Here is a 15,593-nt window from a genome sequence, read left to right as displayed (position 1 = left end):
TTGCTTGATTTTCTGTAATAAATGCAGCCTGTAGCCTAGGTTACTTCAGCAAACCCAGACCAGTTGTGGCATCAGTTTTGCTTTTAAAACGCAACAGTGTAGCGTGATAGGGAGAGTGCCTGTTGCGGGCTATTTAATTTACAGCATAGGCATGACGAGCTCCCTTTGTGAGGGCACTAGACCAGCGGCATCTTTAGTAGCATCCCCCCCCGCCCTCCCAGCACCGCACGACCGCACCCCCGCTCCCTCCGCTTATGAGGCTAGCCTAGGACACGGAGGGGAGTCTCCGTTGTGTGTGTGTGTGAGACCGGGGCAAGGAGAGTTGGCTGTGTGAGTTTTATGCCCCTGCATGTAGCCTAACTAACGAAAGAAGACTATGTGAAATAACAACAAAATAGAAACATAATACAGTATGGTGGTCACAATGGAGGGGGCACAGACTTTATTTGAGGGGTCACCGCCCCCTTTTGCCCGCCCCTAGCGCCGGGTCTGCTACTCCTGCTCTACTCAGTCTCTACTCCTGCTCTACTCAGTCTCTACTCCTGCCCTACTCAGTCTCTACTCCTGCTCTACTCAGTATCTACTCCTGCTCTACTCAGTCTCTACTCAGTCTCTACTCCTGCTCTACTCAGTCTCTACTCCTGCTCTACTCCTGCTCTACTCAGTCTCTACTCCTACTCTACTCAGTCTCTACTCCTGCTCTACTCAGTCTCTACTCCTGCCCTACTCAGTCTCTACTCAGTCTCTACTCAGTCTCTACTCCTGCTCTACTCAGTCTCTACTCCTGCTCTACTCAGTCTCTACTCAGTCTCTACTCCTGCTCTACTCATGCTCTACTCAGTCTCTACTCAGTCTCTACTCCTGCTCTACTCAGTCTCTACTCCTGCTCTACTCCTGCTCTACTCAGTCTCTACTCAGTCTCTACTCCTGCTCTACTCAGTCTCTACTCCTGCTCTACTCCTGATCTACTCAGTCTCTACTCAGTCTCTACTCCAGCTCCCGTGGCTGTTCTCCTGCTGATGCTCTGTAGCTCACTGTAGTGTTCAGGGATCTGCTCTCTTATCTATTTATAACTGGCCTGGAAAGCTGAGGGAATGTGCCGTCCTGTAACGCCATCCACACTCAGATTGCCCAGGCAGAAACATTCAATCATCAAATTCTCAAATTCTCATCTTCTTTCTCTCTCTCTCTCTCTCTCTTTCTACGTCTGTCTCTCTTTCTCCATTTCCGAGCACACAGCTCTATCCACAGCACACACAAGCCACATACTCTCATGGAGCTTTCTTGTCCGTTTCCAGGCCAACTTGAGGAAGTTCATGGACTTCATCCAACACCATCAGGTGGAGAAACTCTCAAAGATGTTGGAAAGAGGCCTTGACCCCAACTACCATGACCCCGAGACTGGGGGTATGTATTAATGTGCACATATACACAGACATACACACACACACACACACAGTCTCATACACACCTTATTCATATCCTAACAGCTCTCAACAACTCAGCTCAGCAGGGTCATGTAGTGTACACACATGCACATATACGAACACACACACACACACACACACACACACACACACACACACACACACAAGGCACCTAACCCTTCACTGCTCCCCGAGCGCCGCTGTTGTTGCAGGCAGCTCACTGCGCCGGGATTAGTGTGTACTTCACCTCACTGTGTGCTGAGTGTGTTTCACTAATTCACGGATTGGGATAAATGCAGAGACCAAATTTCCCTTGCGGGATCAAAAGAGTATATATACTTATACACACACACACACACACACACAGATGCACATGCACAGATACACACAAACACTATCATTCATACCCTAACAGGCTGTTTTAACAACTCAGCTCTCAGCTCTGCAGTATCATGCCTTATTGAAACTTCCAGGATCACTCTCCATTGTTCTCTCACACAATACGAAATCCTTCCAGCACAGCCCCACTTTGGCCCTTGTCAGAGTGCACTGCAGCACTTCAGACAAAAGGCTTGGCTCAGACACGGTGCTCCAGCTCTGCCGCAGCTGCTCTGGATCAAAGTAGTGTTTACCTTTTCACTGCTTACCTTTCCCAATAGCAGCTTACTGTGATGTTGCCCTAAGGACGTGACCTTCAATCAAAAGCACAAGTGAACGTCATTGCCAGATGAAACAAAGTATTAGTATAAGTACATTACGTCTGAAAAAAAAAACAAACGGCAGGGATAATCAATTAGTGCGTGGGAAGGTTCTCCTCAGGAGACAAAATAGAGCACTGACGTCAGCCGAGCCCCCAGTCTCCAACCCGCCCCCACCTCTTTAATTGTGCTTGTATTTCTTGATGACGGGTGCAGCGTAGTGCCAATTAAACCTTTCTCTCGCTCTTGATAATTGGAAAAAAGGATTTGGCTCATACCTCTGCATTCCCAGTAGTACGCTGTCACCTGAGTGCAAAAGACAGCTTTGTCATAGCCGTCCGGGGCATTGCGCCGTGGGCCTTTTTCTTGGGGGATGGGGAAAGCCACAGATGGATTTTTGCAGCCTCATCATTCATCAGTCTAGATACTGTCATCCCTTCAAAACAGACAGGCCTTTAAGTTGGTCGATGGGATTGATTTTTAAATGAACATGGGGGTCGATGACAACTCCACCCAAACTGTGATGTAGTTTATGAGAGACAGACAGGCAGACAGAGAGAGACACCCTGCCTCTTTTGTATGCCCCTCACCTAGGGGTGCTCAGTGCCATTGGGAGGGTGTGTGAGCCTGTGTTTGTGTACATAATGGCCATCCCAAGATGTGTTATTCATTGAGGTTGAAGCATCATGTGGGAATTAGAGTGCTACCATAGAAGACTAGAAGAAGTTGTTTTTTGTAGTGATGCCAAGATAAGTCTCTTGAGGGTGGCGGATAATGGCAGATTAACATTTGAGCCGAATCTCCTCAGTCTTCTGAAATTGTATTTGAATCATCTCTGTTGGTATTGATTTCAGCGGTGCATGTGAACACTGTGGGCGTTACGAGAGACAATCATCTGGAAGAATATGAAGTTTTGACACCCCTATAATAGCTTGCTATTCCTCCAAGCCCTTGGAAACACCTAAGGTGGTTGGATGGATATTGCCATCTAAAACAGTGGGAGGCTGTGACAGCCTCGTTCCTTTGCATTTGCCTATTCCCTCATTATTAAAGCAATTGACTTGTAGATCTGATGATAGATTGGTGTGCTTTAGACCTGATTGAGTGGACAGGAACATTGATCTGACAGTGACTTAAGAGTCTCTTTGTATGTTGGAGCAAATTTGACAGATGAGCAGTTGAGTGCTGTGAAGTACTGTATTTCTGCACACATATTCATTTGATATAAATATATCTGGACCACTAAATGCTGGTGGAATTGGAGGGGAATATGAAAGTTGATATGATTGCTTTCTGTGTTGCTGGTCTCATTTAAGAGGTCTTCTCTCTGGCATTACTTAAAAACACCTCTGAATCTCTCCACAGCTCATGTTGCCAAGTGCAGCCTCTCCTCCTCTACAGCTGCCAGAGGACTTACATGTACTTAACTTTCTCTGTCTGATGGTTCTGACCACTATGACCTTGCAGAAATAGCTCACCAATAAATCAAATCTTGAAATTAGCACCAATTCCATTAGGTATTTTTAGCCTCCATTAAAGAAGCAGAAACCTTGATTTCCCTGTACAACAAACTATAACCTTAGCTTTTTAGATAAGTGATTCTGCATGAGAATCTGCGTCATTGCTTAAAACATCGCAAATTACACATCAATTTACATCAAAAGAAAATGTTTCTATTATTTAAATGTCATCTTGTTTATTTTGAGTGAATGGAATTGAACTGTATTAAGGCTGTTATTTTAAATCATAATATAAAAAGGAGAAATGGCAAGTGGGAATGACTAAACCTGACGGATACTCCACGCTGAGTCTGGCTAATGGTGGATGTTTTTATTTTTTCTCCCAGAAACGCCCCTGACCTTCGCTGCTCACCTGGACAACATGGTGGACATCATCAAAGTGCTGAGGAACGGCGGAGCTCATCTGGACTTCCGGGCCAAAGACGGCATGACAGCTCTTCACAAAGCTGCCCGCTCTAAGAACCAGGTCACCCTCACGGTACGTCTGCCCATCAAAGCAGAGGCAGCGCAGAGCTGCTGGTCTCTACATTATCAGTTTCATGCTGTTGTGATAGTGATTAGATGAGCTGTGCTACCTGGCCCATATCATGCTGTTGTGATAGTGATTAGATGAACTGTGATAATGATTAGATGAGCTGTGGTACCTGGCCCATATCATGCTGGAGGGTTCAGTAGGAGCTGGTAAATAGCTGCAGTGCTGAACTGCACACCAGAGCCTAAGCACCAATATTTTTGTAAATGGAATCTAGACATGAATGTCTTGTTAGGTTGCTAGTGTGACACACTTCTTTCCAATAGGCACTGGATTTGGGACATAATTTGTAGTTGAAAAAAATAAAGTATTTCAGTTGATCTCACTTGGATGCTCAGTATGTCCCACATAATACAATATCAGCATGTTTCTTTGCAATCTTCTCTGCCCTCACTATATGGTCCTCTTTGTGAGTGTGCCGCATGCCTGCATTGTACTGTAACTGAATGGCTTCTCCTGGCTGTACTCTGGGAGGATGTGTTGCCTGCGGGCTGACATGCTGCATTTGTGCTGGCAGACTCTGCTGGAGCTGGGCGCGTCTCCGGACTACAAGGACAGCCGCGGGCTGACGGCGCTCTACCACACGGCCATGGTGGGGGGAGACCCCTACTGCTGCGAGCTGCTTCTTCACGAGCACGCCTCCGTCTGCTGCCAGGACGAGAATGGCTGGCACGAAGTCCATCAGGTGACCCCATCTCTCACGCTCTCTCTCTCTTTACCTCCCTCTCACTCTGTCTTTTTCCATCTTTCCTTCCCAGAAAAGCAAAGCTCCAGCATCCAAAAGGTTGCAAGCAACAGAAAAGACAGATGAAATGACTAAATTGTAAATCAGATACGTTGAAACAGCACAACAGTGTCCACATTTCTATAAGTCTCCCCAATCTCTATGTGTTGGTCAGACAAACCAAATGACTACCGTCATCACCTCTCCCTGAAGACCACTTGCTCACACTTGACATGTCGAGCTGTAATACTGAGCCCTGTGACCTTTGGCATTTCATGGATGACCTCTGACCTGAAGGGTCTGTTTTTAGGGGGGGTCATTACTGTAACATAACAAGGACCGCACAATGGCTGAAATAACCCCCCGACCACTACCTGGGCACTCGGCAGGTCTCGTGTCTAATGCTGTGCTGCGTTAATTGCTTCATTACTTTGTTAAATATCTCATTTAGCCTGGGCTTCAGCAGCCTCTGCCTGAACAGATTACTGTGTGGCTGATCACTGGCTTCAGCAGAGCTTGGAAATTGGGCAGGAGGTCATAAAGATAAAGGAAAGACAGAGAGAGAGAGAGAGAGAGAGAGAGAGAGAGAGAGAGTGAAGGACAGCAGGGGTGTGTGTGGATACTGTGGTGGTGGCAAGTGTGTGTCTGTGTGTGTGTTGCAGTGTTTGTGTTTGTGTGGCTCCAGCGCAGAGAGCTTGAGCTCCTCCACCAGTTGTGTTCTTGCACCCGTTCCACAGGGTGTCCACATATCCTCTCTCTCTCTCTCTCTCTCTCTCTCTCTCTCTCCTTAAACACTCTCAGTCTGCTGCTGTGCATTTGAAGCCTTGCCAAGGCAAACGCCTGGAGAGAGGGGATGTGTGTGTGTGTGTGTGTGTGTGTGTGTGTGTGTATCTGTGTTTATGTGTGTGTGTGTGTGTGTGTGTTTATGTGTGTGTGTGTGTGTGTGTGTGTGTGTGTGTGTGTGTCTGTGTGTGTGTGTCTGTGTGTGTGTGTGTGTGTGTGTGTGTGTGTGTATCTGTGTTTGTGTGTGTGTGTGTGTGTGTGTGTGTGTGTGTGTGAGAGAGTTTAGGCATATTTTTGTTGCCGCTGTGTATATGTGTGTGTGTATTTGTTTGTGGGCTTTTGTGCACCTAGGTGTGTGTGTATGTGTGTGTGTGTGTGTGTGTGTGTGTGTGTGTGTGTGTGTGTGTGTGTGTGTGTGTGTGTGCCCGCCCGTGTGTATTTGTTACTACCCCTTATCTGCTGGCTGGTGAGCTGCAGATGGCCCTTTCCTGTAAGAGAACAGACGCATTCCCACCCAGCTGTGGCTCTTCCGTGATGCCTATCACACGCTGTCAGTCACACACGAGAGAGAGAGGGGGGGACAGAGGGAGAGAGAGAGAGAGACAGAGAGAGAGGGACAGAGAGAGAGAGGGGGGGACAGAGGGAGAGAGAGAGAGACAGAGAGAGGGACAGAGAGAGAGAGGGGGGGAGAGAGGAATGGAGAGATAGGGAGAGAGAGAGAGAGAGAGGGAGGGACAGAGAGAGAGAGAGAGAGAGAGAGAGAGAGAGAGAGAGAGAGAGAGAGAGAGAGAGAGAGTGGGCCCCTCACTCCCTCCAGCCGTCCCTCGCCCCGCTGGACACTTATCACACTGAGCATCACATTCACCAGCTCAATCAGATCCACACATATGCCCTCTCCCACAGGCTAGGCCAGTGCTCTCTCCCTCGACTCTCTTCTCATACGCACACACACACACACACACACACACACACACACGCACAAAACAACAATCAACAAGCAACAGAGCTCTGTAAAGACCATGATCGCGGTGGGGTGCAGGGGAACGCAAGTCCCCTCACATGCATATGTAAACAGAGTTTTTTTGTTCAAAGCCAGGAAGGATTCTAAATTTAGATCAGAATGAACAGTATGTTTCCTCCCGAACCTTTAGGTGACGCATCACACAGACTGACATATCCTTCTCTGATTCCAATTCCGGGGGCCGTGCCCTTTGGCTACCCGTAGCTGTCAAATTCTGCTTATTTTGGAAACTAGCTGCATTTCTTTGCTGCCTTTATCTATAGAAGACATTTATCAACTGAGGAGCAAATTGATTGTGATGGTTTGGCATTTAAAATATATGTCAGATTTTCAGCCGTACTCCGGTAATGCCTACTGTCCTCTTGTGGTCAGATTAGGATATAACAGGCCATACAGAGGCAGGGGGTATATGTATTGTTTGTATTGCACAATCCACTCAGCAAATTATCAGTTCAGTATACAGTATATTCAGTCATCTATAGTAATTAAAGCTACATATCATAATTGCTGTTTAATTGAATCTTCATGCTAAGCTTGAGACTTGGCATGTAAACAACATTCATCTACACTGAGACAGACAGAATTAATTGCATGTATACTGTATAACATGCCTTTGAATGTCACACAATTTTATTTGGTGTTGTCATGCTACGGTCTCTTTATTTGATTAAAAAAAGGCTCTAAACAATTTCCGCATATGTATTTGTTACACATTTGAAAGTCAAGTCAACCTTATTTATATACAGTAGCATGTTTAACACAAAAGAATTGATCTTAAGTGCTTCAATATGGTAGATTTCATGAAAAGAGGGTAATGTCTTCAGTTCAACATAAAGTAGATTTGAATGCGGAAATCAAGTGGGCAATAGTGAGTTTATGGTGCACTGTATGTTATATGTTATAATGCATTATCCGATGATGCTAAATGATACCACATATTGAGGGCACTGTAGATGTTAGCCTCATGCCTTCCTATTGTACAGATACTCATTCATGCTCTGACTATGTTCTGCTTGTATGCATCTATTTTTCAACATCAAAATAGTCAATTTAAGGATGTTTAACCTATTTTTAGTCAGTGAAAAGATGTTTACGCATATGTGTTTTTTGTGTGCGTGCGTGTGTGTGTGTGTGTGTGTGTGTGTGTGTGTGTGTGTGTGTGTGTGTGTGTGTGTGTGTGTGTGTGTGTGTGTATGATGTCTGTAGGCTTGTCGACACGGACATGTTCAACACCTGGAGCATCTGTTGTTTTATGGAGCGGACATGAGCGCTCAGAACGCCTCAGGAAACACAGCTCTGCACATCTGTGCTCTCTACAACCAGGTGAGTGGGAGCAGCGCATGGGACTGACTGGCACCCGGCTGGCTTGTGGATGGGGAGAGATGGAATGGAGGGATGGAGTGAAAAAGAGAGAGAGAGAGAGAGAGAGTGTGTGTGTTTAGGTGTGTACACATGTGTGTGGGTGTGTATGTGCCCACCCATGTGTATTGTGTTTTGGAACTGGACTCTACTTGAAATGGCTCAATAGCCACGTTTACATGGACACTTCTATTCCAGAATTTTAATCGGAATGAAAGACGTGGTGTAGCCTAGTCCACTCCTATTCTGAATGAACAACCATGTATGGTAATTCAGATTGCCTGCTGTGTCTTCTCTTGATTGTCTTCTCAAGGAAAAGTAGGCAACAACGGCTTTTCCAATCAAAGATTGTAAAGCGCTTGAGAGCACCTGATCGGAATAGAACGTACCTCTTGTAAACAGACGGCACACATTTTTCAATCGGAATAGTTTAGTCGGAATGACTGTTCATGTAAACGTGGCTAATGCTAAAAAACAGGAACAGGGAACTGAACTGGCGGTTTGGTCATTCCTAGAGGTTTCCTTATGACTTTGCTCCTTGTTAAAGGAAAATTCAGTTTTTTAGCACTTTAAGGCCCTTTTCTGGTTTGTTTTGGATGAACTAGAGTGGTGGACACCGAAATTTTGACGATTGGTCCTGTCTTGACTTTTCTGACTCGTTTTGAATCGCCTTTGACTGCTCAGGGTGGCTGCCAACAGGCATACTGTATTAGGCTACTCAAACATGTCCTAAAACAACCCTTAACGTTCGTTTTCAAAACTGTGCAACTCACCGAGTGGTTAGTGGTGTAGCTTAGCGAAATACAGTTTCTGTCGTGTTTTATTTGGCATTTTGTAAAATCCCATTGATTTCTGTTGGAAGACTCATTGCACGTTGATATTACTGCGCCACCGTCTATGCTTCAGGTTCAAATATTGAGCGGAAGTTTATACACGGTTGTGAGGTGTCTGAATAAATAGTTCCACAATAGGCCTAGCAAATAAGACGGCTGGAAATCATACATTGCGCCGATATATTTGCTTTTAATAGTCCACGAACTCCACTAACCACTCGGTGAGTTGCACAGTTTTGAAAACAAACGTTAACGGTTGTTTTAGGACATGTTTGAGTAGCCTAGTACAGTATGCCTGTTGGCAGCCACCCTGAGCAGTCAAAGGCGATTCAAAACGAGTCAGAAAAGTCAAGACAGGACCAATCGTCAAAATTTTGGTGTCCACCACTCTAGTTCATCCAAAACAAACCAGAAAAGGGCCTTAAAGTAGCCTGACGAGCTAGACCCACATTAAAATGTAGGGTCTGGGCACTCACCGTTCGCAGTGCTCAGTCCGAGGGGTGGGATAATCGGTTCTCTTTCAAATTTCCTCTGCACGCAATAGGACAGCGCTATGAGTCCAATGGTTTCCCACCAGCAGAGCTAGTTGGCTAGTTCAAACTTTTGCCAACTTAATAAAAGCTTAACTCGTGTCACACTGTTCGCCAACAGCAACATTATCTTATTTGTTTTCAAGTAGCAGGGATTTCAAGCCAAACCGTTGCAACTCTGCCATCAATCATTATGTTAAGCCCGCCTAACAACTCTATACACGATTTGATTGGCCTGATAGAAGTTTAATTTTTCGAGCTCACAAGCCAACGGAGAGTTGCTAGACTAGCCCTGGCAGCAAATGTAATTTGCTGCTGCTAGGGTGCGTCTAGATTTCTAGGCTAGCCTTAAAGTGCTAAAAACCGGAATTTTCCTTTAAGGCTGCACAGACTGAAATGGCAAAAGCCCCCACAGCTGTTTTATGTATGTTATGTTAGATTAGCTCACACTTCTCTCTATCTATCTATCTATTTATCTATCTCTATTTCTATAGCACCCTCTATTTGTCATATGTGTGCATTTCCCATTGCAGCTGTCATATATCTGGATGTGTGTGATATTAAAATAGGTCTTTTTGATTGTCTATGTGTTTGCACACGGTGCAGTCTATGTGGGTGTGTTGTCAGTGGGTGGCAGTGTTTTAATGAGCTTGTGTCAGATTAACTTTGCTCCTGTGGCTCTCATCCTACCCTCATTCCTGGCACTCTATAGTCTCCCTGATGTTTGTGTGTGTGTGTGTGTGTGTGTGTGTCTTTAGTTGTTTGGGTTGCACAGACCTATTTCATCTTTTAAAGAGATAGCTCTGTTAGAAAAGTGTCACCCACAGCAAGAGAGACGCAGCCTGAGCAGCCCAACACTGTCTCTGTCCTGACACATAGATTTACTTTTTGGCTCCGCCTGTCTGAGTCGTGGAGAGCTGTGGACACAGACCTGTCGAGACGGAGGCGGTCCACTGCCATCAGCTGTGCATGTAGTGGCCACTGTAGCATGGCGCTGTGTGTGTCCAGCTGATTAAGCCCCATCTGCCAGCGCTAGCTCCCCACCAGCCGGGCAGGCGCAGTAGCCACAGCAGCACTGCACACAGGTAACAGTGTCATGGCAATAGTGCAGGCCTGATGGGCCCCACACACAGGCTCTTTGGAGGGTCCACACGCTGAAGGTCATTTAGATTCAGTTAGAGGCTCCCTGGAATGGGCTAATGCTGCTGCTGCTGTGCTGCCAGTGGCAGCGGCCGTAGGAGGGTGTTAATAACCTCTCCATTATCCATTCCGGCGAAGCAGTGCTGCACTCTAACCTCCATCTGGAAACAATTATCATGGAATGGGAAGTCCTCTCAGCTGGTATTGATGGAGTTAAATTGGTTGTCCAGTGCTTGTCCAGCGTGTCCCCATAGACAGCACACACACAGCGCCTGCCCCCTGCGGCTCCCAGCCCTGGCCTCTCTCTGGCTACACCGCTCTGTTATGGGATTTCTCTGCACACGTGGGTCTTCAGAAGTAAAAGCCATCTAATAGCCGTGGTTTTAAATGAGTCTCTGGTTGCTTTACCAAGGACGGCTTTGTTTGTCACCGTGTATTGATGTAATAGTCTGGAGCAGATGGTTCCAATTCATGCGCACTACACCACTACTCCAGACTGTTCTATGAAAGCCAGCAAGTGCTCATTCTGAATATGTGCACTAAAGTCTACTTGCTCTACATTCCATGCCATTGGCATCATGTGGGTTTGGTTTTGTGCCCAAAGTAATCAACTCATGGGTCACACAGCACCTCAGTTGTTCTTCTTAACATTCTTGTTTGTTTTCTGCTGGATAAAACAAATGAACAGCACACTTGCTCTTATTCTCATCTCAATTAGCAGTGCCGTTGGCATGGGTTTGACGAGGATGGAAAATATTGCATTTGCCAGTGGTGTGTGCTGCAGTGTGTGCTGAGACATGAGTGTGATAGCAGGTCCATTCCTTCTCCACTCCGACTCTTTCTCAGCGTCTTACACTCTCACCTTTCTCTGGAGTTAAGCAGCTCTCTCCCTTCCTCATCTGCATAATGGCTCTCAGAAAGGAAGTGCACATCCACCGTGAGATGTATGCAGTGTTCGAATTATACCGTGAGCTTCGGGGGGGTACGGCTATTTCGACTGGTGACGTCACTCACCATTTTATATAGGCTTACACATGATTTCACACTTGTGGTTCACAGTCAATTTTCCTTCGAAATATAGGTCATATGACTGTGGCTGGCTGGTCGACAAGTTAACAGAAACTACTGTAATCATACTAGCAAGCACAATATACCTTGCACGTTATGGGAAGGGTTGAATTTGGGTAAACACTGTTTCAAGGTGCGCCCCGTGCGTAAAATTGCGCGCCAGCAGTGCAATGCAAACATGGACATGCATAGACCAATAGCACGGACATGGCAAACATACTACTTAAATAATTTAAGACCCAGAATTGTTTACAGATGGGCCACAGAAAGTCTCCCGTTTAATAGCCAAGTTCACCTAGCCTAATACAATGGGTTCATTTGATTAGTTTTTCTTGGATAGCCAAGCCTACCAAACATCAAGCAAATAAAAAAATGACTTGTTCACGGTTGGAAAACAAATATCCTCACGTTGTTTAGCATATAATGTAGCCTAGTGGATTGTGCGCCTGGTGTTCTATCACAAAACGCTTGTGCAGCAATACGCTTTTAAGAAAGGCTGATCTCTAATAATGACAACGAGGAAAGACATTTCAGGTCCAATTGATTATTATATGTTCACATAGCGTTTCAAACAAACTGCAGGTAAAAAAAGGTTGAGAACCATCTACATGCGAAATTCCCTGAATATTAGTGCAGATTCCCTCTTGTTAAGACATTAAGAATGAAATTGCACAAAATTATAAATCGCCTCATTAAACCTCTCCCCGTGTCAGTATATATACAGTATGGAACTCCTCCTATGGCGTGTGATTGTAGGCCTGATTTCTAAGCTAAGCAGCAGCGATGGTCGCTGAGTGGAAGGGAGACCTCCGGTTAAACCATAGCGATCTTGCTACTCAATGTTTTTCTAAGCTTGTCTATCAATATGTTACAAAGGCCACGAAATATTAGACAAATGTATGATCAGTTGGCCACCGCTTGTCAATCCATTCGTATATCAGGCGTTTGCAGCCTACAGTCTGTGCATTTGTTTTAATTCGTCAGTATTATATCATAGCAAAAGTCTGAACGTACCAGAGAAATGGTATAGCCCAATGGGGGTGAGGGTTTGAAAATCGTATTTCATTAGATTATATCCTGAATTGTTGGTATGTGATGGTAATACTGCATTTAATTACATGCAATATAGGATAACATTACATTTTATAATTTTTTTTCAGTACCCCCCAAACTATTATTTTCATCCCATTTGGGAGGGTCCAAGTCTCATCTAGGGGAGTCGGACCCCTCCAATACCCCCCGTAATTTGAACCATGGATGTATGGTAGGCGACAGCACATTATGCTTCCCACTTCCCGCACCTTTTGGGCTAATTTGTCGTATTTCCGACGTGCATACCACCGAAAGCATTTAAAACATTTTAAAGTGCTTGATGGTCATTTACATTCTGAGATTCAAATGTGAAAGAGGCTCTGCCAAAGAGATTTCCTTCTTTTTTCATTCTTTCATTCTAAAGGAAATGTAGTCCGGATGGCTTTTATGCCAATCCCCCCCCCCCCCCCCCCCCCCCCACACACACCCCACACCCCACACACACACACCCCACACCCCACACCCCACCTCTTCCTCTTCCTCTTCCCATGCAGTATTTTGTTGATGCTGCCATTTACAGTGAATCCCATTTCCATGCTGGCTTCCTTGCGTGGCCACACTAATGCGTTGTGTAGCCTCGCTGAGCGGTCACTGATGTGGCCATGGCAGTGGTGGGCTGATGGAGGCCTTTTGTGCACTAACACGGTATTTAGTGATGTGTATGTTGACCGCCCTCCTTGTTGCAGGGCTCCAGTGGTCAGCGTACTCAAGCATGCTCTCCTCATCTCAGCCGGTGCGTCCTGCCTGCCATCCATCCAGCAGCTCTTACTGCCACACACACACACACACACACACACACACACACACACGCACACATGCACACACGCACACACATGCACACACACACACACGCACATGCACACATGCACACACACACACACACGCACACGCACACATGCACACACACACACACACACACACACACATGCACACATGCACACACACGCGCACACACGCACACATGCACACATGCACACACACACACACACACACACACACACACACACACACATACACACACACACACACACACACACACACACACACACACAGCCCAGCTCTCTGGACCTGAACTTCCCCACGGGATGGAGAATGGATTGGAATAGTTGTTGCATGTAATAGTTTGACTTTGGTATTACAGTTGGATCTGGTCAAGACAAGACTGAACTATCATTAAGTTAGCGCTTAACTGTGTCTGTGGAGTGCTCTCTCTCTCTCTTTCTCACTTTCCCCTCTCCTCTCTCTCTCACTCTCTCTCTCTGTCTCTCAGTGTTTCATGTGAAAATTAGAGAATTAGAGAATCTGCATGAGTGGAAAATGTAGAAGTGTCACAGCTGTTTTGAGTGTGTGTGTGTGTGTGTGTGTGTGTGTGTGTGTGTGTGTGTGTGTGTGTGTGTGTGTGTGTGTGTGTTTGTGCAATAGCAGCATTGGTGTATGCTTGTGTGCACACGGCGGTGTCATTGTGTGTCTGAGCTAGCGGTGTATAATTGTGTATATGAGCGTGTAGTGTGTGTAGCGAGCCAGGCTGTGGGCGAGCCGCTCTTGCAGAGGGAGGCAGACCATCTCTCCTTCTTTTCTCTCTCTTCCTCCTTTTTCCTCTCTTTTCATTTGCACTGTCACCTCCTCTGCTTTCTCATCTGACACTCAGACGGCTCTCCACCTCAGGGAATATCAGCGCGCCAAGGTATCATCTACCTGTTTGTTTGCCTCCCTCTGGTCAGGGGTTTGGTGGTAATAGTCGTGGTAGGCGAAGGAATGCTTGATTTGGGATGTTGTCTTCAATCCCTCATTTCCCCCCTGCTGTCCCTCCCACAGCATTTGGGAATTGGAGAGTGGGTGAGTGAATAGGGGAAAAAGAATAGGTTGGAGAGAAAGAGAGAGAGGGGGAGCAGAGTTCCGTGTCTCTCATCTTTCACTATCTCTCTCACACACACACATATACTTTCTCTCTTTTTCAATTCATGTGTTTTTCTGTCTCTTTCTCCAGGACAACTGTGTGAGAGTGTTGCTTGTCCGGGGAGCCAACAAGGAGGTGAAAAACTTCAACAGCCAGACTCCTTTTCAGGTACTTGTGAACATTACTTTTGTTTTACCACTTACTGGTATGCTTCTAGCCTCCCTAGCCAGCGTTGCGCTTACCATAGCTCCTGCTTAAATAGCAGAGAAAAGCCGGTTCATAAGCCTATCCTTTTATAGGGATTAGACCTTTCTAACAGCTTGAACTTCGCTGATAACCATCCGCAAATGTAATCGTTGGATTAATATGAACTGTTTTTTGCTAATGAGTAATCTTTGGATTAATTTCAACTGTTACTCGCTAAATAGTAAGTCAACTGTTGGGTCACAAGGAAATGTCCTGCAGGCAACTTTAAGACATTTGTCTGACAAGACTGACTGAGTTTGATTGACTTCTTGCTTTTCTTGGAGTGTTGATGAATATCAGATGCAGTTATTAGCAGAATGTGTGTTTGATAAATAACATAAACAGCTTCTTTGAACCACACGTCTCTCTCCCCTTTTCTGGCGTGCGGTTGTGTTGTCAATCTCAAAATACTTGTGGTGGTTATGAGTTCTATCAGATGGTTTATCTGTAATGTATCATTACTTTACTGCACTATCTAATGAGTAGTAATACAGATGCCATACTTAATATTGTAGATATAAGTATAGATATATAATAGAGGCAATATTTCTTTAGTGTGAAGACCTGTTTTAGATTCATTCAGTGAGGGAGTTTGGAGGAGCACATTTGGGTTACCGGTACATTGTTGTTTGTGCTACACTGGGAGTGTGCAAGAACCCATTTTTCTGAAGTTGTTGGTGCTCACAGAGAGCTCACAGAAAAGTACACACAGGCACACACACA

At 45.6% G+C, this 15,593-nt stretch overlaps 1 protein-coding gene across 2 annotated transcripts in view; it reads left to right on the top strand.

The window, feature by feature from the left end:
* Window positions 1–15,593, top strand: part of LOC121682079 (SH3 and multiple ankyrin repeat domains protein 2-like) — a 133,243-nt gene that overhangs the window by 38,052 nt on the left and 79,598 nt on the right. For both annotated transcript variants that reach the window (XM_042062082.1, XM_042062081.1), the window contains exons 5-9: window positions 1,299–1,407; window positions 3,972–4,123; window positions 4,695–4,862; window positions 7,912–8,028; window positions 14,715–14,792. In XM_042062082.1, the coding sequence (XP_041918016.1) occupies window positions 1,299–1,407; window positions 3,972–4,123; window positions 4,695–4,862; window positions 7,912–8,028; window positions 14,715–14,792 (624 nt within the window). The remainder of the gene's footprint in view (window positions 1–1,298; window positions 1,408–3,971; window positions 4,124–4,694; window positions 4,863–7,911; window positions 8,029–14,714; window positions 14,793–15,593) is intronic.

This window comes from Alosa sapidissima, chromosome 14 (genome assembly GCF_018492685.1).
Source record: "Alosa sapidissima isolate fAloSap1 chromosome 14, fAloSap1.pri, whole genome shotgun sequence".
Lineage (NCBI taxonomy): Eukaryota > Metazoa > Chordata > Actinopteri > Clupeiformes > Clupeidae > Alosa > Alosa sapidissima.
Note: the sequence above shows the minus strand (reverse complement) of the source record. Positions and strands in the feature narration are given on the sequence as shown.